General features: G+C 43.8%; 2 protein-coding genes across 3 annotated transcripts in view; both read right to left on the reverse strand.

Moving 5' to 3' along the window:
• The window catches only part of LOC123143768 (auxin-responsive protein SAUR50), a 4761-nt gene extending 2275 nt beyond the window's left edge, over positions 1–2486 (reverse strand). For both annotated transcript variants that reach the window (XM_044562748.1, XM_044562749.1), the window contains exons 1-2: positions 552–2486; positions 224–394 (exon numbers count right to left, since the gene is read on the reverse strand). Coding sequence is in view for 1 of the 2 variants with exons in the window: in XM_044562749.1 (XP_044418684.1) it covers positions 224–394; positions 552–585 (205 nt within the window). In the remaining variant the exon portion in view is untranslated. The remainder of the gene's footprint in view (positions 1–223; positions 395–551) is intronic.
• A 180-nt stretch (positions 2487–2666) lies between these two features.
• On the reverse strand, positions 2667–4402 carry LOC123143767 (KIN17-like protein). The gene has a single exon (XM_044562747.1). It carries the CDS (start codon positions 4196–4198, stop codon positions 2942–2944), a length of 1257 nt encoding a protein of 418 aa, XP_044418682.1. The 5' UTR covers positions 4199–4402; the 3' UTR covers positions 2667–2941.
• Positions 4403–23034: the final 18632 nt, after the last annotated feature.

Raw genomic sequence — 23034 nt, forward strand, 5'->3', positions numbered from 1 at the left:
TCTACGCTGTTGCAAATTCGGGAGATTTTTGCTCCTAAGAGGACATGAGCGATGATATCATGTTTCTAGAAGTAAGTAATAACAGGAATTCTCTGCAGGACAACAAGTTAGCCAAATTACGCATATCGGTACAGCGAAGTACTACAGTACAATCAGAAGATGTCCATTTAAGCAACCAAGAACTAAGGCAGATCACTCTTATAAGATTGCATACATCGCGTACCTTTAACTAGAGATAATGAATCAGATGGCTCTCTATTCTGGCCTGTACACCACAAAGTTGGAACCTCTTTCCAGTCATCAGGCACAGCACAGGACATCAGCCGCAATACCTGCATCTGAACTTGAGCAATTCTTTTGTTCTGTCCACGCATCTCAAGCGAGATGAAGATTGCTGTCAGAACCAGAGTCACATCTTAAAATAAGCAAAGAAGTTCTGCCCCTGCGGCACAGATATTGTTGCACCAGATGCAAAACTGAAGTAACTGTTGCTCCCCTTCTTTCTTAAGATAACATGCCATGCACATGGCATCTGAGCAGATGGAAAGTACCAGAGATCAGGCTGCATATGGCTGCACATGCCATTGGTCACATAGCTGACACAAATCCCCCAGATCCGGCACAGAGTTCCTTGCTTGGCAAGTTGGCGTGGACTGTAGCACCGGCACATGCATGGAGATCACTTCCGTATTCTCAGAGATAATCACTAATAGCCTGAAAGATGAACAATGTTAATTCAAATTCTTCTAGCTAGAAAAATGGTTATAGTGTGACAGATTATTTATTCTGGAAGAAACTGAGTCACGGCAGAAACATATAGGATAAAATGTATACAGTAGATGATAACAATCACTTGCATAATATATTCTCACTACAGTAACTATGGATTTAGCTTTTACTAAAGGTAATATCACCAATATACTGACATAAGTAAGGGGATAAAAAGGGACCTTGCATTATCTACCTTGTCTGACAGAACCGAAATATGTAAATGAAATTTTAAACAATATACATGGTCACTTTCTGCAGTCAGACCTACCAAATCTATGCAACCAACCAATCAGGAAACTTTATGGTCCGAAACATGCACACACACACAATGATTACATTGATAGGGACGACACACTGTCCATCAAAACTTTGTAAAGAGGACAATTTTGATTTAGCTTCATCCATTCAGATATTTTTTTCTTTCTCTGTGGCTTACAATAGTTCCAGTTAGACAGCTGTGCCTGTACTCCATAGTCCTTGCAATGACATAAAAATATCATGTGTCAAGATAAAGCTAAAGTGCTGTACTGACACCTTGATAACAAGATAAATGATGAAGTATGAGACTCAGAGGAACTGAAGTATCTCACAGATAGTGATACAGCATAATCATCAAAGGGTGGTATTCATGAGGAAGTATCTTTGGATTGAATAACATAACATTCAGGAGAGTGCAAACAATTCATTGCAGTCACATGAGACAACTCAGGGCAGTGTTGGATTTGCCATGTGTCCAGTTTCAACTGTGTTATCAGATAAAAGCACATAGAGAATTTCAATGTCAATACTCAATAGCAGCCACTTGGATCTCCTTTAATATCCATATATGCTTATTTGCTGGCGCAGAAAAAAAAATTAATGCGATAAATGAAGCTAAAGAGTAGAACTAACTAGGATGAGTTTCTTTAAGCTGGGAAGATGGACAGGGCAAAAGTGTCTCACTGCCATTGAAAACAAGATAAATGATATAGTATGAGCTATGGATTGCAACATTAAACTCGGAGGAATTGAAGTGTCTTATGGATAGTGATACAGTGTAATCATCGAAGGGTCATATTCATGACTCATGACTCATGAGAAGTATTTTGGATTGAATACTATAATAAATTGAGGATACAACATTCATTATAATCTCAGAGGAGACCCCCCAGGACATTGTTGTTTAGGAAGTGATTTGTCATGTGGCAAGTTTGAACTGAGTTATTATCAGATAAAAAGCACATACAGCAGTCGAATGGAAGCAATCTATGTCAAAAGCAGCTTCTTGGATATCCTGTTATATTCCATATGTTATAAAGGAAGCTGAAGAAGATTTATTAAGGTGGACAGAATTAAGGTAACAAAGTTAACTTGGATGAGTTTCTTTAGGCTGGGAAGATGGACAAGGTGAAAGTGTCTCACTGCCATTGAAAACAGAACAGTATATTGGTACTCCCTCCGTAAAGAAATATAAGAGTGTTTAGATCACTACTTTAATTGGTAAGAGATTTAAGGTACAAACAATTCAGGTGGGGCTGCCTGAACAATCATGATAGAGCTCTCCAGTGTGATTGGCATTTCCACATGTATAATATTTTTTGGAAGGAATACTTATAGTAAGATGACAAAGCCAGAGCACAAAAACTATGCAGCAAACTTAATCAATCACATGGAGTGCCTTTTTTCCAGCTTTCTTAAGGTAGAAGTCATACGGTAAAAGCAGAGGATGCACAATTGTTAACTGTCGGAAGCAAGAAGCACCACAATGATATTTCCAGTCCAGAAATTGTTAACTGTCCGAAGCAAGAAGCACCGCAATGATATTTCCAGTCCAGAATGTCTCAGATTACCAATAGTATACAACTAAAAACTGGTAACAAGATTGACTGTAAACAAATATGAAGAAGTTGAGCAAGTGTTGCAAAATTGTCATATTATTCTAGCCACCAAGCAGAAGGCGAACAAATATCAGATGATCTTTTTGCAGTGTACTTTCAGCAGCAAGAATGAACTAGAAATAGACACCTCAAACTTCTTAGATAGACAACATTCTAGCACAAGCATAGTTGCACATACATTGTCAGGAAGACAGACAGAGCTAGTACATTGGGTCCATAACTCCATTTCACTAAGCAACCTTGCAAATGCCGCTGGAATTGCTTCTGGAATTGAAATGAGACTCCATCCTATCTCACTGAGCAACCTTGCAAATGTCCTCATACTCAATAGCCTTGAGAACTTTCCCATCATAGAGGCCCTTTTCAACCTGCAGTTTGGCGGAGAATCTCTCTGTGTCCACTGAGAGCAGCCTTGCATTCGAGCCCCGGTAAGCCCCGTTAACAATCCGCACCAGCCCACCAATCTGTGGGAGGACAGTCTCAAGCTCATCCTGGTCGACCCTGAGAACATGCTTGCTCTCCAGCATCTCAATCTCCCCGACATACTTATCAATCACCCTCTTCACCAATCCCTTCTGCTTGTAGTACCCCTTCTCGGCCAGCGACTTGCTCATCACCTTGACAACGATACCAGGGCACAGCCAGTAGTCCTTCCGGTTGCTCCGCTCCTTGGCCTTCTCCTCCTCCTTCATCAGATCATCGATCGCCGACCTCCTGGTGTCCGTTGCCTTCCCTGCAACTTTCGCCTTCTTGTTGGGCACCTCCTCCTCTTCCTCCTCGAAGCCAAATTTCATCTTTGGCTTATCATCAAAAGGATTAACCTTAGGTGGCGGCGCAGCCCGCTGGAGTGCAATCGCAATCTTCCCAGTTGGCTTGTTGGCCTCTTTGCCATCCTCCTGTTGTTCTTCCTGATCATCCTCGTCTGATCCCGAATACTCATCATCCTCGCTGCCGAGGTCATCATCAGCACTAGCATCATCAGCGTCTTCGCCATTAGCCTGGGCTTTCTGGGCGCGCTCGATCTGCCGGGCAATCATGAGCTCCTGCCGCTCGTCCTCGGCGAGGTCGGACTTGACCCTCTTGCGCTTGAGCCTGGCCTTGATGGCCTGCTCCGAGTCGCGGTCGATGTAGGTGATGAACCATCCCTTGGGCGTGTCCTCGACCTTGGCGTGGCCCTCGCGGCCGAGGAACTTGACGAACTCGGTGAGCGTGGCCCAGCGGGTGGAGTTCATGTGCACGTGGTGGCGGTCGGCGATGAACTCGTTGTAGATGACGGTGGCGGCGACGCGGGAGCTGCGGTGGGCGCGGCGGAGCAGGGTGAGGAACTCCTCGAGGAACTCGTCGGAGAAGCCCTCGACGACGCGGTCGGGGGCCTGGCCGAAGATGGCCATCTGCCGCTGGTGCGACTCCGACATGCAGTGGCACTTGAAGCCGTTCTCGTCGCGGCACTGCTTCTGGCACATCTGGCAGTACCACCGCAGCTTCTGCAGCCCCTTGGCCTTGATCCGGTTCGCGATCGCCTTGGGCGTCAGGAAGTCGCTCTTCCCCATCGCGCCGCCGGCGCCGCCGGGAACGTGCGGAGGGGAGGGAGGGGGTTTGCGAGGGGCTGGGAGGAGCGCGCGGCGAGTGGGGGCGCGGGGTTTGGGTTGGTCGGCGGGCGGCGGCGGTGGTTGACGGCCGGAGAGATCCGCGAGGGCAGGCAAGCGGTGGACTAGGGATTGGGGATTGGACTGTGGAGTCGGTTTGGAGACGTGGGGATCTCGAGGACTTATTAGCAAACCAGCACGTACCCAATCTGACACGGTGGCTAACACGTATACAACTCGGACATGTATACAACCTTTTTTGACGAGTACGCAAAGCTGGTGTATTTTTTCGAAAAAAATATTTGCATTGATAGAAAAATATAGAATGGGTTCAACGATCCGTAAGAAACAACCACAATGATTAACATCTCCAAATTCAAAAACGAGAACGCCGCCAAGAAACAACACAGTGCCTTTGTAAAAAGAAAATGATATTGTGGCCTTGTCACCGTCCGGTCCAACAAGCCGGACCTAGGGCTCCCCGGATGATGGAAAAGGGCCAGATATAGGTCATGACAGCGCCTCCAAGAAGGGGACGACACCCCCTGGGTGTCGCTGTTGCAAGCATCGGCAAACCGAGCAGGGATTTTTGCCCTGACCTAAATTTCAAGCAATATGCCACCAAGTGAGGATCCGGATATGAGAAAGTCAGATCGTTGGTCGAAACTACCACCCAATAAGGAGAGCTACGCCCGCTGCCGAAGGGTGGCACCGGGCTCCATCGGTTGCCTGAGCTATGAATCTGATGGAAGGATGATACGTCAATTTTGCATTATGTTTCCGTACTGTTATTTATTATGTTCTGGGTTGTTATTTCACTTTATGATGCAATTATAATGCATTTTCTATCTTAATTTGCAAGTTTCACAAGAAGAGGGAGATTACCGGCAACAAGAATTCTGGAACTGAAAAAGCTACATCAGAGATAGATATTCTCCACGGCTCCAAATGACCTAAAAATTTATGAAGAATTGTTTTGGAATATATATAAAAAATATTGGCGAAAGAAATATCAGGAGGAGGGCCACCAGAGAGTCGCGGGCTTAGGTGCGTCCCCCTAGGGCGCGACTGGTGAGCTCATGGCTCCACCAGCAGGCCTTTGGGGCCCATCTTCTCCTATATGATGTTATATTCCTTTAAAAAATCAGAAGAAGACTTTTGGGACGAAGCGCCGCCGTCTCGAGGTAGAACCTGGGTAGGAGCACTTTTGCTCCGGCGGAGCGATTTCGTCGGGGATACTTTCCTTCGGGAGGGGAAAATCGAAGCCATCGACATCACCAACGATCCTCTTATCATGTGAGAACCAATCTTCATCAACATCGTCTTCACCAACAGCATCTCATCTCAAACCCTAGTTCATCTTTTGTATTCAATCTTTGTCCCAAAACCTCAGATTGGTACATGTGGGTTGCTAGTGGTGTTGTGTGACGCCTCGACTTAATCGTGCACTAATCATACACGCAAATTTGCAAGGTCAAGATCAGAGACTCACGAAAAGATATCACAACACAACTCTAGACACAAATTACAATCATACAGGCTTTATATTACAAGTCAGGGGCCTCGTGGGCTCGAGTACAAAGTCAGCGGAAGCAACAATATCTGAGTACAGACATAAGTAAACAAGTCTGCCTTAAGAAGTGAAAGGATTGATATGGTTGACTAGAGGGGGTGAATAGGTAACTACCAATTTTTTTAGCTTTTCTTAACAAATTAGGTAAAGCAACAAATAGGTTGTGTAGATGTGCAACTAGGTGAGTAACCTATATGATGCTAGCAACAACAACAATAACACAAGCAAGCAAAGGATACAACACAAGTAAAGCTTGCACAAGGTAAAGGTAAGAGATAACCACACGTGGAGTCGGTGAAGACGAGGATGTGTTACCAAGTTCCTTTCCTTTGAGAGGAAGTACGTCTACGTTGGAGCGGTGTGGAGGCACAATGCTCCCCAAGAAGCCACTAGGGCCACCATGTTCTCCTCACGCCCTCGCACAATGCAAGATGACATGATTCCATTAGTGGTTCCCTCGAAGGCGGCAACCAGACCTTTACAGACAAGGTTGGGCTCTCTCCACAACTGAATTGGAGGCTCCCAACACCACCACGGAGCTTCACCACAATGGAATGTGGCTCCGAGGTGACATCTACCATCTAGAGTGCTCAAACACCATAGAGTAACAAAATCCACACAAGAAAGTATGGGGAATCAATTTTCCTTCGGTGGAAGTGTAGATCTAGGTCTCCTCCTTCAACCCCTAGCTAATTAACAAGTTTGAGTGGCTAGAGAGAGAGATCGGGCAAGAGAGCTTGAAGGGCATCAATGGAGGAGAGAGAGATAAGAGGTAAAGTGGTAGGTCCCGGTACAACCGGGATTCATGGGTATGCTGCAGAAAGCCTAGCAAGCGGTACAACCGGTAGCGAGCGGTAGTACCGGTTACAAAGAGTAACCGGACCAACCGCTCGTCTACCACCCAACTACCGCCTCAAAACAGAAGGGAGTCACCCCTATAGCGGCAGTTGAGCGGTAGTTGCACCGGAACTACCGCCTAGTCTGAGTCAAGGTGGAGGCTAAGTCCAGAGCAGTAGGACCGCTCCGGCCACTGGTAGTAGCGGTTATCAGAGTATAACCCAGACAACCGGTCCACCACCGCCCAAGGACCGCCCCATCACAGAAGCTAGTCCGGTGGTTGGGCGGTACCAGACCGGTACAACCACCCGTGATGACTCCCAAAGTTTTCCCAGTGCAGAGGTGGTACTGAAGGAAATATGCCCTAGAGGCAATAATAAAGTTATTATTTATTTCCTTATTTCATGATAAATGTTTATTATTCATGCTAGAATTGTATTAACCGGAAATTTAGTACATGTGTGAATACATAGACAAATACAGTGTCACTAGTATGCCTCTACTTGACTAGCTCGTTGAATCAAAGATGGTTAAATTTCTTAGCCATAGACATGATCAAGTGCTAAGCTAACTAATATGCTAAGCTAACGGAAATAGACATACTATTGTTGGCGATACAAGTCATACTGCTTACCAGCATGTCAACCACGCATATAACATCCTCGTAATTACCCGAACGTAGTAATTTCCCTCTCCATTTTCGAAATTACTACGTTCCCCAACAGTGGCATCCGAGCCAGGTTTATGCGTAGATGTTATATGTACGAGTAGAACACAAGTGAGTTGTGGGCGATACAAGTCATACTGCTTACCAGCATGTCATACTTTGGGTCGGCGGTATTGTTGGATGAAGCGGCCCGGACCGACATTACGCGTACGCTTACGCGAGACTGGTTCTACCGACGTGCTTTGCACACAGGTGGCTGGCGGGTGTCAGTTTCTCCAACTTTAGTTGAACCGAGTGTGGCTATGCCCGGTCCTTGTGAAGGTTAAAACAGCACTAACTTGACGAAATATCGTTGTGGTTTTGATGCGTAGGTAAGAACGGTTCTTGCTCAGCCCGTAGCAGCCACGTAAAACTTGCAACAACAAAGTAGAGGACGTCTAACTTGTTTTTGCAGGGCATGTTGTGATGTGATATGGTCAAGGCATGATGCTATATTTATTGTATGAGATGATCATGTTTTGTAACGGAGTTATCGGCAACTGGCAGGAGCCATATGGTTGTCGTTTTATTGTATGCAATGCAATCGCCCTGTAATTGCTTTACTTTATCACTAAGCGGTAGCGATAGTCGTAGAAGCAATAGTTGGCGAGACAACAACGATGCTACGATGGAGATCAAGGTGTCGCGCCGGTGACGATGGTGATCACGACGGTGCTTTGGAGATGGAGATCAAAGGCACAAGTTGATGATGGCCATATCATATCACTTATATTGATTGCATGTGATGTTTATCCTTTATGCATCTTATTCTGCTTTGTTTGACGGTATCATTATAAGATGATCTCTCACTAAATTTCAAGGTACAAGTGTTCTCCCTGAGTATGCACCGTTGCCAAAGTTCGTCGTGCCGAGACACCACGTGATGATCGGGTGTGATAAGCTCAACGTTCATCTACAACGGGTGTAAGACAGTTTTGCACACGCAGAATACTCGGGTTAAACTTGATGAGCCTAGCACATGCAGATATGGCCTCGGAACACTGAGACCGAAAGGTCGAGCGTGAATCATATAGTAGATATGATCAACATAGTGATGTTCACCATTGAAAACTACTCCATCTCACGTGATGATCGGACATGGTTTAGTTGATATGGATCACGTGATCACTTAGATGATTAGAGGGATGTCTATCTAAGTGGGAGTTCTTAAGTAATATGATTAATTGAACTTTAATTTATCATGAACTTAGTCCTGGTAGTATTAGCATATCTATGTTGTAGATCAATAGCTCGCGATATTGCTCCCCGTTTATTTTGATATGTTCCTAAAGAAAAACTATGTTGAAAGATGTTATTAGCAATGATGCGGACTTGGTCCGTGATCTGAGGTTTATCCTCATTGCTGCACGGAAGAATTATGTCCTTGATGCACCGCTAGGTGACAGACCTATTGTAGGAGCAGATGCAGACGTTATGAACGTTTGGCTAGCTCAATATGATGACTACTTTGATAGTTTAGTGCACCATGCTTAATGGCTTAGAATCGGGACTTCAAAGATGTTTTGAACGTCATGGACCATATGAGATGTTCCAGGAGTTGAAGTTAATATTTCAAGCAAATACCCGAGTTGAGAGATATGAAGTCTCCAACAAGTTCTATAGCTAAAAGATGGAGGAGAATAGCTCAAGCAGTGAGCATGTGCTCAGATTGTCTGGGTACTACAATCGCTTGAATCAAGTGGGAGTTAATCTTCCAGATAAAATAGTGATTGACAGAATTCTCTGGTCACCATCACCAAGTTAGTAGAACTTTGTGATGAACTACAGTATGCAAGGGATGACGAAAACGATTCCCGAGCTTTTCATGATGATGAAATCGATGAAGGTAGAAATAAAGAAAGAGCATCAAGTGTTGATGATTAACAAGACCACTAGTTTCAAGAAAAGGGCAAAGGGAAAGAAAGGGAACTTCATGTAGAATGGCAAGCAAGTTGTCACTTCCGTGAAGAAGCACAAAGCTAGACTAAAGCCTGAAACTGAGTGCTTCTACTGCAAAGGAAATGGTCACTGGAAGCAGAAATGCCATGAATATTTGGTGGATAAGAAGGATGGCAAAGTGAACAAGGGTATATTTGATATACATGTTATTGATGTGTACCTTACTAGTGTTTATAGTAGCCCCTGGGTATTTGATACTTGTTCGGTTGCTAAAAAAATTAGTAACTCGAAACAGGAGTTACAGAATAAACAGAGACTAGTTGAGGGTGAAGTAATGATGTGTGTTGGAAGTGGTTCCAAGATTGATATGATCATCATCGCACACTCCCTATACTTTCGGGATTAGTGTTGAACCTAAATAAGTGTTATTTGGTGTTTGCGTTGAGCATGAATATGATTTGATCATGTTTATTGTAATACGGTTATTCATTTAAGTTAGAGAATAATTGTTGTTCTGTTTACATGAATAAAACCTTCTATGGTCATACACCCAATGAAAATGGTTTGTTGGATCTCGATCGTAGTGATACACATATTCATAATATTGAAGCCAAAAGATGCAAAGTTAATAATGATAGTGCAACTTATTTGTGGCACTGCCGTTTAGGTCATATTGGTGTAAAGCGCATGAAGAAACTCCATGCTGATGGGATTTTGGAATCACTTGATGCTCGCGAACCATGCCCTATGGGCAAGATGACTAAGACTCCGTTCTCCGGAACAATGGAGCGAGCAACTGAATTATTGGAAATAATACATACTGATGTATGCAGTCCGATGAGTGTTGAGGCTCGCGGCGTGTATCGTTATTTTCTGACCTTCACAGATGATTTGAGAAGATATGGGTATATCTACTTGATGAAACATAAGTCTGAAACATTTGAAACGTTCAAAGAATTTCAGAGTGAAGTAGAAAATCATCATAACAAGAAAATAAAGTTTCTACGATCTGATCGTGGGGGAGAATATTTGAGTTATGAGTTTGGTCTTCATTTGAAACAATGCGGAATAGTTTCGCAACTCACGCCACCTGGAACACCACAACATAATGGTGTGTCCGAACGTCATAACCGTACTTTATTGGATATAGTGCAATCTATGATGTTTCTTACCGATTTACCACTATCATTTTGGGGTTATGCATTAGAGACAGCTGCATTCACGTTAAAAAGGGCACCATCTAAATCTGTTGAGACGACACCGTATGAACTGTGGTTTGGCAAGAAACCAAAGTTGTCGTTTCTTAAAGTTTGGGGTTGCGATGCTTATAAGAAAAAGTTTCATCCTGATAAGGTCAAACCCAAATTAGAGAAATGTGTCTTCATAGGATACCCAAAGGAGACAGTTGGGTACACCTTCTATCACAGATCCGAAGGCAAGATATTCATTGCTAAGAATGGATCCTTTCTAGAGAAGGAGTTTCTCTCGAAAGAAGTGAGTGGGAGGAAAGTAGAACTTGATGAGGTAAATGTACCTGCTACCTTATTGGAAAGTAGTTCATCACAGAAATCTGTTTCTGTGACTCCTACACCAATTAGTGAGGAAGCTAATGATGATGATCATGTAACTTCAGATCAAGTTACTACCGAACCTCGTAGGTCAACCAGAGTACGGTCCACACCAGAGTGGTACGGTAATACTGTTCTGGAGGTCATGTTACTTGACCATGACGAACCTACGAACTATGAGGAAGCGATCATGAGCCCAGATTCCGTGAAATGGTTTGAGGCCATGAAATCTGAGATGGGATTCATGTATGAGAACAAAGTATGGACTTTGGTTGACTTGCCCGATGATCGGCAAGCCATAGAAAATAAATGGATCTTCAAGAGGAAGAGGGACGCTGATAGTAGTGTTACTATCTACAAAGCTAGACTTGTCGAAAAGGGTTTTTGACAAAGTTCAAGGTGTTCACTACGATGAGATTTTCTCACTCATAGCGATGCTTAAGTCTGTCTGAATCATGTTAACAAATTTCCACATTGTATGAAATCTGGCAAATGGATGTCAAAACTACATTCCTTAATGGATTTATTAAAGAAGAGTTGTATATGATGCAACCAGAAAGTTTCTGTCGATCCTAAAGGTGCTAACAAAATGTGCAAGCTCCAGCGATCCATCTATGGACTGGTGCAAGCATCTCGGAGTTGGAATATACGCTTTGATGAGTGGATCAAAGCATATAGTTTTATACAGACTTGCGGTGAAGCCTGTATTTACAAGAAAGTGAGTGGGAGCATTACAACATTTCTGATAAATATATGTGAATGACACATTGTTGATCGGAAATAATGTAGAATTTTCTGGAAAGCATAAAGGAGTATTTGAAAGGAGTTTTTCAAAGAAAGACCTCGGTGAAGCTACTTACATATTGAGCATCAAGATCTATAGAGATAGATCAAGACGCTTAAGTTTTTTCAATGAGTACATACCTTGACAAGATTTCGAAGTAGTTCAAAATGGAGCAGTCAAAGAAAGAGTTCTTGCCTGTGTTACAAGGTGTGAAATTGAGTAAGACTCAAAGCCCGACCACGGCAGAAGATAGAAAGAAAATGAAAGTCATTCCCTATGCCTCAGCCATAGGTTCTATAAAGTATGCCATGCTGTGTACCAGATCTATTGTATACCCTATACTGAGTTTGGCAAGGGAGTACAATAGTGATCTAGGAGTAGATCATTGAAAAGCGGTCAAAATTATCCTTAGTAGAATAAGGATGTGTTTCTCGATTATGGAGGTCACAAAAGGTTCGTTGTAAAGGGTTACGTCGATGCAAGTTTTGACACCGATCCAGATGACTCTAAGTCTCAATCTGGATACATATTGAAAGTCGGAGCAATTAGCTAAAGTAGCTCCGTGCAGAGCATTGTAGACATAGAAATTTGCAAAATACATACGGATCTGAATTTTGGCAGACCCGTTGACTAAACTTCTCTCACAAGCAAAACATAATCACACCTTGGTACTCTTTGGGTGTTAATCACATAGCGATGTGAACTAGATTACTGACTCTAGTAAACCCTTTGAGCGTTGGTCACATGGCGATGTGAACTATGGGTGTTAATCACATAGTGATGTGAACTATTGGTGTTAAATCACATGGCGATGTGAACTAGATTATTGACTCTAGTGCAAGTGGGAGACTGAAGGAAATATGCCCTAGAGGCAATAATAAAGTTATTATTTATTTCCTTATTTTCATGATAAATGTTTATTATTCATGCTAGAATTGTATTAACCAGAAACTTGATACATGTGTGAATACATAGACAAACAAAGTGTCACTAGTATCCCTCTACTTGACCAACTCGTTGAATCAAAGATGGTTAAGTTTCCTAGCCGTAGACATGAGTTGTCATTTGATTAACGGGATCACATCATTAGAGAATGATGAGATTGACTTGACCCATTCCGTTAGCTTAGCACTTGATCGTTTAGTATGTTGCTATTGCTTTCTTCATGACTTATACATGTTCCTATGACTATGAGATTATGCAACTCCCGAATATTGGAGGAACACTTTGTGTGCTACCAAACGTCACAACGTAACTGGGTGATTATAAAGGTGCTCTACAGGTGTCTCCAATGGTACTTGTTGAGTTGGCATAGATCGAGATTAGGATTTGTCACTCCGATTGTCGGAGAGGTATCTCTGGGCCCTCTCGATAATGCACATCACTATAAGCCTTGCAAGCAATGTGACTAATGAGTTAGTTGCGGGATGATGCATTACGGAACGAGTAAAGAGACTTGCCGGTAACGAGATTGAACTAGGTACTGAGATACCGACGATCAGATCTTGGGCAAGTAACATACCGATGACAAAGGGAACAATGTATGTTGTTATGCGGTGTGACCGATAAAGATCTTCATAGAATATGTAGGAGTCAATATGAGCATCCAGGTTCCGCTATTGGTTATTGACCGGAGACATGTCTCGGTCATGTCTACATAGTTCTCGAACCCGTAGGGTCCGCACGGTTAAAGTTCGGTGACGATCGGTATTATGAGTTTATGTGATTTGATGTACCGAAGGTAGTTCAGAGTCCCAGATGAGATCGGGGACATGACGAGGAGTCTCGAAATGGTCGAGACGTAAAGATCGATATATTGGACAACTATATTCGGACTTCGGAAAGGTTCCGAGTGATTCGGGTATTTTTCGAGGTACCGGGGAGTTACGGGAATACGAGGAAGAAGTAATGGGCCTCATGGGCCAAGGGGTGGAAGAGAGGAGGCAGGGTGCGCGCCCCCCTAGCCCAAACCGAATTGGACTAGGGGGCCGGCCCCTCTTTCCTCGTTTTCCTCCCTCTCCTTCCTTCTCCTTTTCCTCCTTCCTTTCCTCCTCTTAGTAGGAGTAGGAAAGGGGAGTCCTACTCCTACTAGGAGGAGGACTCCTCCTCCTGGCGCGACCTACAGGGGCCGGCCGGCCTCCTCCCTTGCTCCTTTATATACGGGGGCAGGGGGCACCCTAGAACACACAAGTTGATCTGTTGATCTCTTCCAGCCGTGTGCGGTGCCCCCTCCACTATAATCCACCTCGATCATATCGTAGCGGTGCTTAGGCAAAGCCCTGCGTCGGTAGCATCATCATCACCCTCATCACACCGTCGTGCTGACGAAACTCTCCGGCGAAACTTTGCTGGATCCAAGCTCGCGGGACGTCATCGAGCTGAACGTGTGCTGAACTCGGAGGTGATGTCCCACGATCTCCGATCCAGCAGAGTTTCGCGGGAGAGTTCCGTCAGCACGATGGTGTGATGACGGTGATGATGTTGCTACTGACGCAGGGCTTCGCCTAAGCACTGCTACGATATGATCAAGGTGGATTATGGTGGAGGGGGGCACCGCACACGGCTTGGAACAATCAACTTGTGTGTTTAGGGTGCCCCCCTGCCCCCGTATATAAAGGATGGAGGGAGGAGGAGGCCGGCCCTCATAGGGCGCGCCCAAGTGTGGAGTCCTACTAGGACTCCCTAGTCCTAGTAGGATTCCGCCTCCCACATGGAATAGGAAAAAGGGAAGGGAGAAGGAGAAGGAAGGAAGGGGGCGCCCCCTCCCTAGTCCAATTCGGACCAGTCCATGGGGAGTGGTGCGGCCACCCTTTGAGGCCTTTCACGATCCGACCGATCCAAGTACCGAACGTACGGCACCTCCGAGTTCAGCACACGTTCAGCTCGATGAAGTCCCGCGAACTCTGATCCAGCAGAGCTTCACGGGAGAGTTCCGTCAGCACGACGGCGTGATGACGGTGATGATGTTGCTACCGACGGAGGGCTTCGCCTAAGCACCGCTACGATATGACCGAGGTGGAATATGGTGGAGGGGGGCACCGCACACGGCTGGGAGAGATCAACAGATAACCTTGTGTGTCTAGAGGTTCCCCCTGCCCCTGTATATAAAGGAGCAAGGGGGAAGAGGCGGCCGGCCAACGAGGGCGCGCCAAGGGGGGAGTCCTACTCCCACCGGGAGTAGGACTCCTCCTTTCCTTCTTGGAGTAGGAGGAGGGAAGGAAGAAGGAGAAGGAAGGAAGGGGGCGCCCCCCCTCCCTAGTCCAATTCGGACCAGTCCATGGGGAGGGGTGCGGCCACCCTTTGGGGCCTTTCTCTCCTTTCCCGTATGGCCCATTAAGGCCCAATACGAATTCCCGTAACTCTCCCGTACTCCGAAAAATACCCGAATCACTTGGAACCTTTCCGATGTCCGAATATAGTCGTCCAATATATCGATCTTTACATCTCGACCATTTCGAGACTCCTCGTCATGTCCCCGATCTCATCCGGGACTCCGAACTACCTTCGGTACATCAAAACACATAAACTCATAATACAAATCGTCACCGAACGTTAAGCGTGCGGACCCTAGGGGTTCGAGAACTATGTAGACATGACCGAGACACGTCTCTGGTCAATAACCAATAGCGGAACCTGGATGCTCATATTGGCTCCCACATATTCTATGAAGATCTTTATCGGTCAAACCGCATAACAACATACGTTGTTCCCTTTGTCATCGGTATGTTACTTGCCCGAGATTCGATCGTCGGTATCTCAATACCTAGTTCAATCTCGTTACCGGCAAGTCTCTTTACTCGTTATGTAATGCATCATCCCGCAACTAACTCATTAGTCACATTGCTTGCAAGGCTTATAGTGATGTGCATTACTGAGAGGGCCCAGAGATACCTCTCCGACAATCGGAGTGACAAATCCTAATCTCGAAATACGCCAACTCAACAAGTACCTTCGGAGACACCTGTAGAGCACCTTTATAATCACCCAGTTACGTTGTGACGTTTGGTAGCACACAAAGTGTTCCTCCGGTAAACGGGAGTTGCATAATCTCATAGTCATAGGAACATTTATAAGTCATGAAGAAAGCAATAGCAACATACTAAACGATCAAGTGCTAAGCTAACGAATGGGTCAAGTCAATCACATCATTCTCTAATGATGTGATCCCGTTAATCAAATGACAAGTCATGTCTATGGTTAGGAAACTTCACCATCTTTGATAAACGAGCTAGTCAAGTAGAGGCATACTAGTGACACTCTATTTGTCTATGTATTCACACATGTATTATGTTTCCGGTTAATACAATTCTAGCATGAATAATAAACATTTATCATGAAATAAGGAAATAAATAATAACTTTATTATTGCCTCTAGGGCATATTTCCTTCAGTGTCCCACTTGCACTAGAGTCAATAATCGCCATGTGATTTAACACCAATAGTTTACATCACCATGTGATTAACACCCATAGTTCACATCGCCATGTGACCAACACTCAAAAGGGTTTACTAGAGTCAGTAATCTTAGTTCACGTCGCCATGTGATTGACACCCAAAGAGTACTAAGGTGTGATTATGTTTTGCTTGTGAGAGAAGTTTAGTCAACGGGTCTGCCATATTCAGATCCATATGTATTTTGCAAATTTCTATGTCAACAATGCTCTGTACGGAGCTACTCTAACTAATTGCTCCCAGTTTCAATATGTATCCAGATTGAGACTTAGAGTCATCTGGATCAGTGTCAAAACTTGCATTGACGTAACCCTTTACGATGAACCTTTTGTCACCTCCATAATTGAGAAAAATATCCTTATTCCACTAAGGATAATTTTGACCGTTGTCCAGTGATCTACTCCTAGATCAAAATTGTAGTCCCTTGCCAAACTCAGTGTAGGGTATACAATAGATCTGGTACACAGCATGGCATACTTTATAGAACCTATGGCTGAGGCATAGGGAATGACTTTCATTCTCTTTCTATCTTCTGCCGTGGTCGGGCTTTGAGTCTTACTCAATTTCATACCTTGTAATACACGCATGAATTCTTTCTTTGACTGTTCCATTTTGAACTACTTCAAAATCTTGTCAAGGTATGTACTCATTGAAAAAACTTATCAAGCGTCTTTATCTATCTCTATAGATCTTGATGCTCAATATGTAAGCAGCTTCACCGAGGTCTTTCTTTGAAAAACTCCTTTCAAACACTCCTTTATGCTTTCCAGAAAATTCTACATCATTTCCGATCGACAATTTGTCATTCACATATACTTATCAGAAAGGTTGTAGTGCTCCCACTCACTTTCTTGTAAATACAGGCTTCACCACAAGTCTATATAAGACAATATACTTTGATCAACTTATCAAAGCTTATATTCCAACTCCGAGATGCTTGCACCAGTCCATAGATGGATCGCTGGAGCTTGCATATTTTGTTAGCACCTTTAGGATTGACAAAACCTTCTGGTTGCATCATATACAACTCTTCTTTAATAAATCCATTAAGGAATGCAGTTTTGTTTATCCATTTGCCAGATTTCATAAAATGCGGCAATTGCTAACATGATTCAGACAGACTTAAGCATCACTACGAGTGATAAAATCTCATCGTAGTCAACACCTTGAACTTGTCAAAAACCTTTTTCCGACAAGTCTAGCTTTGTAGATAGTAACACTACTATCAGCGTCCGTCTTCCTCTTGAAGATCCATTTATTTTTTATGGCTTGCTGATCATCGGGCAAGTCAACCAAAGTCCACACTTTGTTCTCATGCATGGATCCCATCTCAGATTTCATGGCCTCAAGCCATTTCGCGGAATCTGGGCTCATCATCGCTTCCTCATAGTTCGTAGGTTCATCATGGTCAAGTAACATGACCTCCAGAACAGGATTACCATACCACTCTGGTGCAGATCTCACTCTGGTTGACCTATGAGTTTTGGTAGTAACTTGATCTGAAGTTACATGATCATCATCATTAGCTTCCTCACTAATTGGTGTAGGAGTCACAGGAACAGATTCCTATGATGAACTACTTTCCAATAAGGGAGCAGGTACAGTTACCTCATCAAGTTCTACTTTCCTCCCACTCACTTCTTTCGAGAGAAACTCCTTCTCTGGAAAGAATCCATTCTTAGCAACGAATGTCTTGCCTTCGGATCTGTGATAGAAGGTGTACCCAACAGTCTCCTTTGGGTATCCTATGAAGACACATTTCTCCGATTTGGGTTTGAGCTTATTAGTATGAAACTTTTTCACATAAGCATCGTAATCCCAAACTTTAAGAAACGGCAGCTTAGATTTCTTACTAAACCATAGTTCATACGGTGTCATCTCAACGGATTAGATGATGCCCTATTTAACGTGAATGTAGCTGTCTCTAATGCGTAATCCCAAAACGATAGTGGTAAATCGGCAAGAAACATCATAGATCACACCATATCTAATAAAGTACGGTCACGATGTTCGGACACACCATTACACTGTGGTATTCCAGGTGGTGTGAGTTGTGAAACTATTCCACATTGTTTTAAATGAAGACCAAACTCATAACTCAAATATTCGCCTCCGCGATCAGATCATAGAAACTTTATTTTTCTTGTCACGATGATTCTCCACTTCACTCTGAAATTCTCTTGAACCATTTCAAATGTTTCAGACTTATATTTCATTAAGTAGATATACCCATATCTTCTCAAATCATCTGTGAAGGTTAGAAAATAACGATACTTGCGGCGAGCCTTAACACTCATTGGAATGCATACATCAGTATGTATTATTTCCAATAAGTTAGTAGCTTGCTCCATTGTTCCGAAGAATGGCGTTCTAGTCATCTTACCCGTGAGGCATGGTTCGCAAGCATCAAAATGATTCATTAATCAAGTGATTCCAAAAGTCCATCAGCATGGAGTTTCTTCATGCGCTTTACACCAATATGACCTAAACGACAGTGCCACAAATAAGTTGGACTATCATTATTAACTTTGCATCTTTTGGCTTCAATATTATGAATATGTGTACCACTACGATCGAGATCCAACAAACTATTTTCATTGGGTGTATGACCATCGAAGGTTCTATTCATGTAAACAGAACAACAATTATTCTCTGACTTTAAATGAATAAACGTATTGCAATAAACACGATCAAATCATATTCATGCTCAATGCAAACACCAAATAACATTTATTTAGGTTCAACACTAATTCCGAAAGTATAGGGAGTGTGCGATGATGATCATATCAATCTTGGAACCACTTCCAAGACACATCGCCACTTCACCCCTAACTAGTCTCTGTTCATTCTGCAACTCATGTTTCGAGTTACTACTCTTAGCAACTGAACAAGTATCAAATACCGAGGGGTTGCTATAAACACTAGTTAAAGTACACATCAATAACATGTATATCAAATATACCTTTGTTCACTTTGCCATCCTTCTTATCCGCCAAGTATCTAGGGCAGTTCCACTTCCAGTGACCATTTCCTTTGCAGTAGAAGCACTCAGTCTCAAGCTTGGGTCTAGCTTTGGGCTTCTTCACGGGAGCAGCAACTTGCTTGCCGTTCTTTTTGAAGTTCCCCTTCTTCCCTTTGCCCTTTTCTTGAAACTAGTGGTCTTGTCAACCATCAACACTTGATGCTTTTCTTGATTTCTACCTTCGTTGATTTCAGCATCACAAAGAGCTTGGGAATCGTTTCCGTTATCCCTTGCATATTATAGTTCATCACGAAGTTCTACTAACTTGGTGATAGTGACTAGAGAACTCTGTCAATCACTATCTTATCTGGAAGATTAACTCCCACTTGATTCAAGTGATTGTAGTACTCAGTCATTCTTAGCACATGCTTACTAGCTGAGCTATTCTCCTCCATTTTGTAGGCAAAGTACTTGTCAAAGGTCTCATACCTTTCGACATGGGCATGAGTCTGAAATACTAATTTCAACTCTTGGAACATCTCATATGCTCCGTGGCATTTCAAAAACGTCTTTGAAGCCCCGATTCTAAGCCGTAAAGCATGGTGCACTAAACTATCAAATAGTCATCATATCGAGCTTGCCAAACGTTCATAACGTCTGCATATGCTCCTGCAATAGGTCCGTCACCTAGCGGTGCATCAAGGACATAATACTTCTGCGCAGCAATGAGGATAATCCTCAGATCACGGAGCTAGCCCGCATCATTGCTACTAACATTTTTCAACATAGTTTTTTTCTAGGAACATATCAAAAATAAACGGGGAGCAACATCGCGAGCTATTGATCTACAACATAGTTATGCAAATACTATCAGGACTAAATTCATGATAAATTAAAGTTCAATTAATCATATTATTTAAGGACTCCCACTGAGATAGACATCCCTCTAATCATCTAAGTGATCACGTGATCCATATCAACTAAACCATGTCCGATCATCACGTGAGATGGAGTAGTTTTCAATGGTGAACATCACTATGTTGATCATATATACTATATGATTCACGTTCGACCTTTCGGTCTCCAGTGTTCCGAGGCCATATCTGCATATGCTAGGCTCGTCAAGTTTAACCCGAGTATTCTGCGTGTGCAAAACTGGCTTGCACCCATTGTATGTGAACGTAGAGCTTATCACACCCGATCATCACGTGGTGTCTCGGCACGAAGAACCGTCGCAACGGTGCATACTCAGGGAGAACACTTATACCTTGAAATTTTAGTAAGGGATCATCTTATAAAGCTACCGCCGAACTAAGCAAAATAAGATGTATAAAAGATAAACATCACATGCAATCAAAATATGTGACATGATATGGCCATCATCATCTTGTGCTTTTGATCTCCATCTCCAAAGTACTGTCATGATCTCCATTGTTACCGGCATGACACCATGATCTCCATCATCTTGATCTTTTATCAACGTGTCGTCACATGGTCGTCTCACCAGCTATTGCTTTTGCAACTATTGCTATCGCATAACGATAAAGTAAAGCAATTGCATGGCACTTGCATCTTATGCAATAAAGAGACAATCATAAGGCTCCTGCCAGTTGCCGATAACTTTAACAAAACATGATCGTCTCATACAACAATTTATATCTCATCATGTTTTGACCATATCACATCACAACATGCCCTGCAAAAACAAGTTAGACGTCCTCTACATTGTTGTTGCAAGTTTTATGTGGCTGCTACGGGCTGAGCAAGAACCGTTCTTATCTACGCGTCAGAACCACAACGATAGTTCGTCAAGTCAGTGTTGTTTTAACCTTCACAAGGATCGGGCGTAGCCACACTCGGTTCAACTAAAGTTGGAGAAACTGACACCCGCCAGCCACCTGTGTGCAAAGCACGTCGGTAGAACCAGTCTCGCGTAAGTGTACGCGTAATGTCGGTCCGGGCCGCTTCATCCAATACCGCCAAACCAAAGTATGACATGTTGGTAGGCAGTATGACTTGTATCGCCCACAACTCACTTGTGTTCTACTCGTGCATATAACATCTACGCATAAACCAGGCTCTGATACCACTATTGGGGAGCGTAGTAATTTCAAAAAAATTCCTACGCAGACGCAAGATCATGGTGATGCATAGCAACGAGAGGGGAGAGTGTGTCCATGTACCCTCGTAGAACAAAAGTGGAAGCGTTATGACAACGCGGTTGATGCAGTCGTACGTCTTCACGATCCGACCGATCCAGTACCGAACGCACCGCACCTCCGAATTCAGCACACGTTCAGCTCAATAACGTCCCACGAACTCTCCCTTCATCAACTCGTGCTGACGGTGATGATGTTGCTACCGACGTCATCGAGATGGGAGAGTTCCGTCAGCACGACGACGTGATGACGGTGATGATGTTGCTACCGACGTAGGGTTTCGCCTAAGCACCGCTACGATATGATCGAGGTGGAATATGGTGGAGGGGGGCACCACACACGGCTAAGAGATCAAGAGATCAATTGTTGTGTCTTGGGGTGCCCCTGCCCCCGTATATAAAGGAGCAAGGGGGAGGCCGGCCGACCCTTGCAGGACGCGCCAGGAGGAGGAGTCCTCCTCCTAGTGGGAGTAGGACTCCCCTTTCCTAGTCCCACTAGGAGGGGAAAGGAAGGAGAGGGGGGAGAAGGAAAGAGGGGGCGCAGCCCCTCCCCTAGTCCAATTCGGAAAGAGGGATCGGAGTTCGCGGGGCGTCATCGAGCTGAACGTGTGCTGAACTCGGAGGTGCCGTACGTTCGGTACTTCAATCGGTCGGATCGTGAAGAAGTATGACTACATCAACCGCGTTGTGCTTACGCTTCCGCTTTCGGTCTACGAGGGTACGTGGACAACACTATCCCCTCTCGGTGCTATGCATCACCATGATCTTGCGTGTGCGTAGGAATTTTTTTGAAATTACTACATTCCCCAATAGTGGTATCAGAGCCAGGTTTATGCATAGATGTTATATGCACGAGTAGAACACAAGTGAGTTGTGGGCGATACAAGTCATACTGCTTACTAGCATGTCATACTTTGGTTCGGCGGTATTGTTGGATGAAGCGGTCCGGACCGACATTACGCGTACGCTTACGCGAGACTGGTTCTACCGACGTGCTTTGCACATAGGTGGCTGGCGGGTGTCAGTTTCTCCAACTTTAGTTGAACCGAGTGTGACTACGCCCGGTCCTTGAGAAGGTTAAAACAACACTACCTTGACGAACTATCGTTGTGATTTTGATGCGTAGGTAAGAACGGTTCTTGCTCAGCCCGTAGCAGCCACGTAAAACTTGCAAACAACAAAGTAGAGGACGTCTAACTTGTTTTTGCAGGGCATGTTGTGATGTGATATGGTCAAGGCATAATGCTATATTTTATTGTATGAGATGATCATGTTTTGTAACCGAGTTATCGGCAACTAGCAGGAGCCATATGGTTGTCGTTTTATTGTATGCAATGCAATCGCCCTGTAATTGCTTTACTTTATCACTATGCGGTAGCGATAGTCGTAGAAGCAATAGTTGGCGAGACGACAACGATGCTATGATGGAGATCAAGGTGTCGCGCCGGTGACAATGGTGATCATGACGGTGCTTCGGAGATGGAGATCACAAGCACAAGATGATGATGGCCATATCATATCACTTATATTGATTGCATTTGATGTTTATCTTTTATGCATCTTATTTTGCTTTGATTGACGGTAGCATTATAAGATGATCTCTCACTAAATTTTAAGATCAAAGTGTTCTCCTTGAGTATGCACTGTTGCCAAAGTTCGTCATACCCCCGAAAGGTCGAGCGTGAATCATATAGTAGATATGATCAACATAGTGATGTTCACCATTGAAAACTACTCCATCTCATGTGATGACCGGACATGGTTTCGTTGATTTGGATCACGTGATCACTTAGATGATTAGAGGGATGTCTATCTAAGTGGGAGTTCTTAAGTAATATGATTAATTGAACTTTAATTTATC

This window comes from Triticum aestivum, chromosome 6D, assembly GCF_018294505.1.
Source record: "Triticum aestivum cultivar Chinese Spring chromosome 6D, IWGSC CS RefSeq v2.1, whole genome shotgun sequence".
NCBI lineage: Eukaryota > Viridiplantae > Streptophyta > Magnoliopsida > Poales > Poaceae > Triticum > Triticum aestivum.

Excerpts from the sequence above, each read along its gene's own strand:
- LOC123143767 (XM_044562747.1), bottom strand. The coding sequence starts at position 4,198 with ATGGGGAAGAGCGACTTCCTGACGCCCAAGGCGATCGCGAACCGGATC.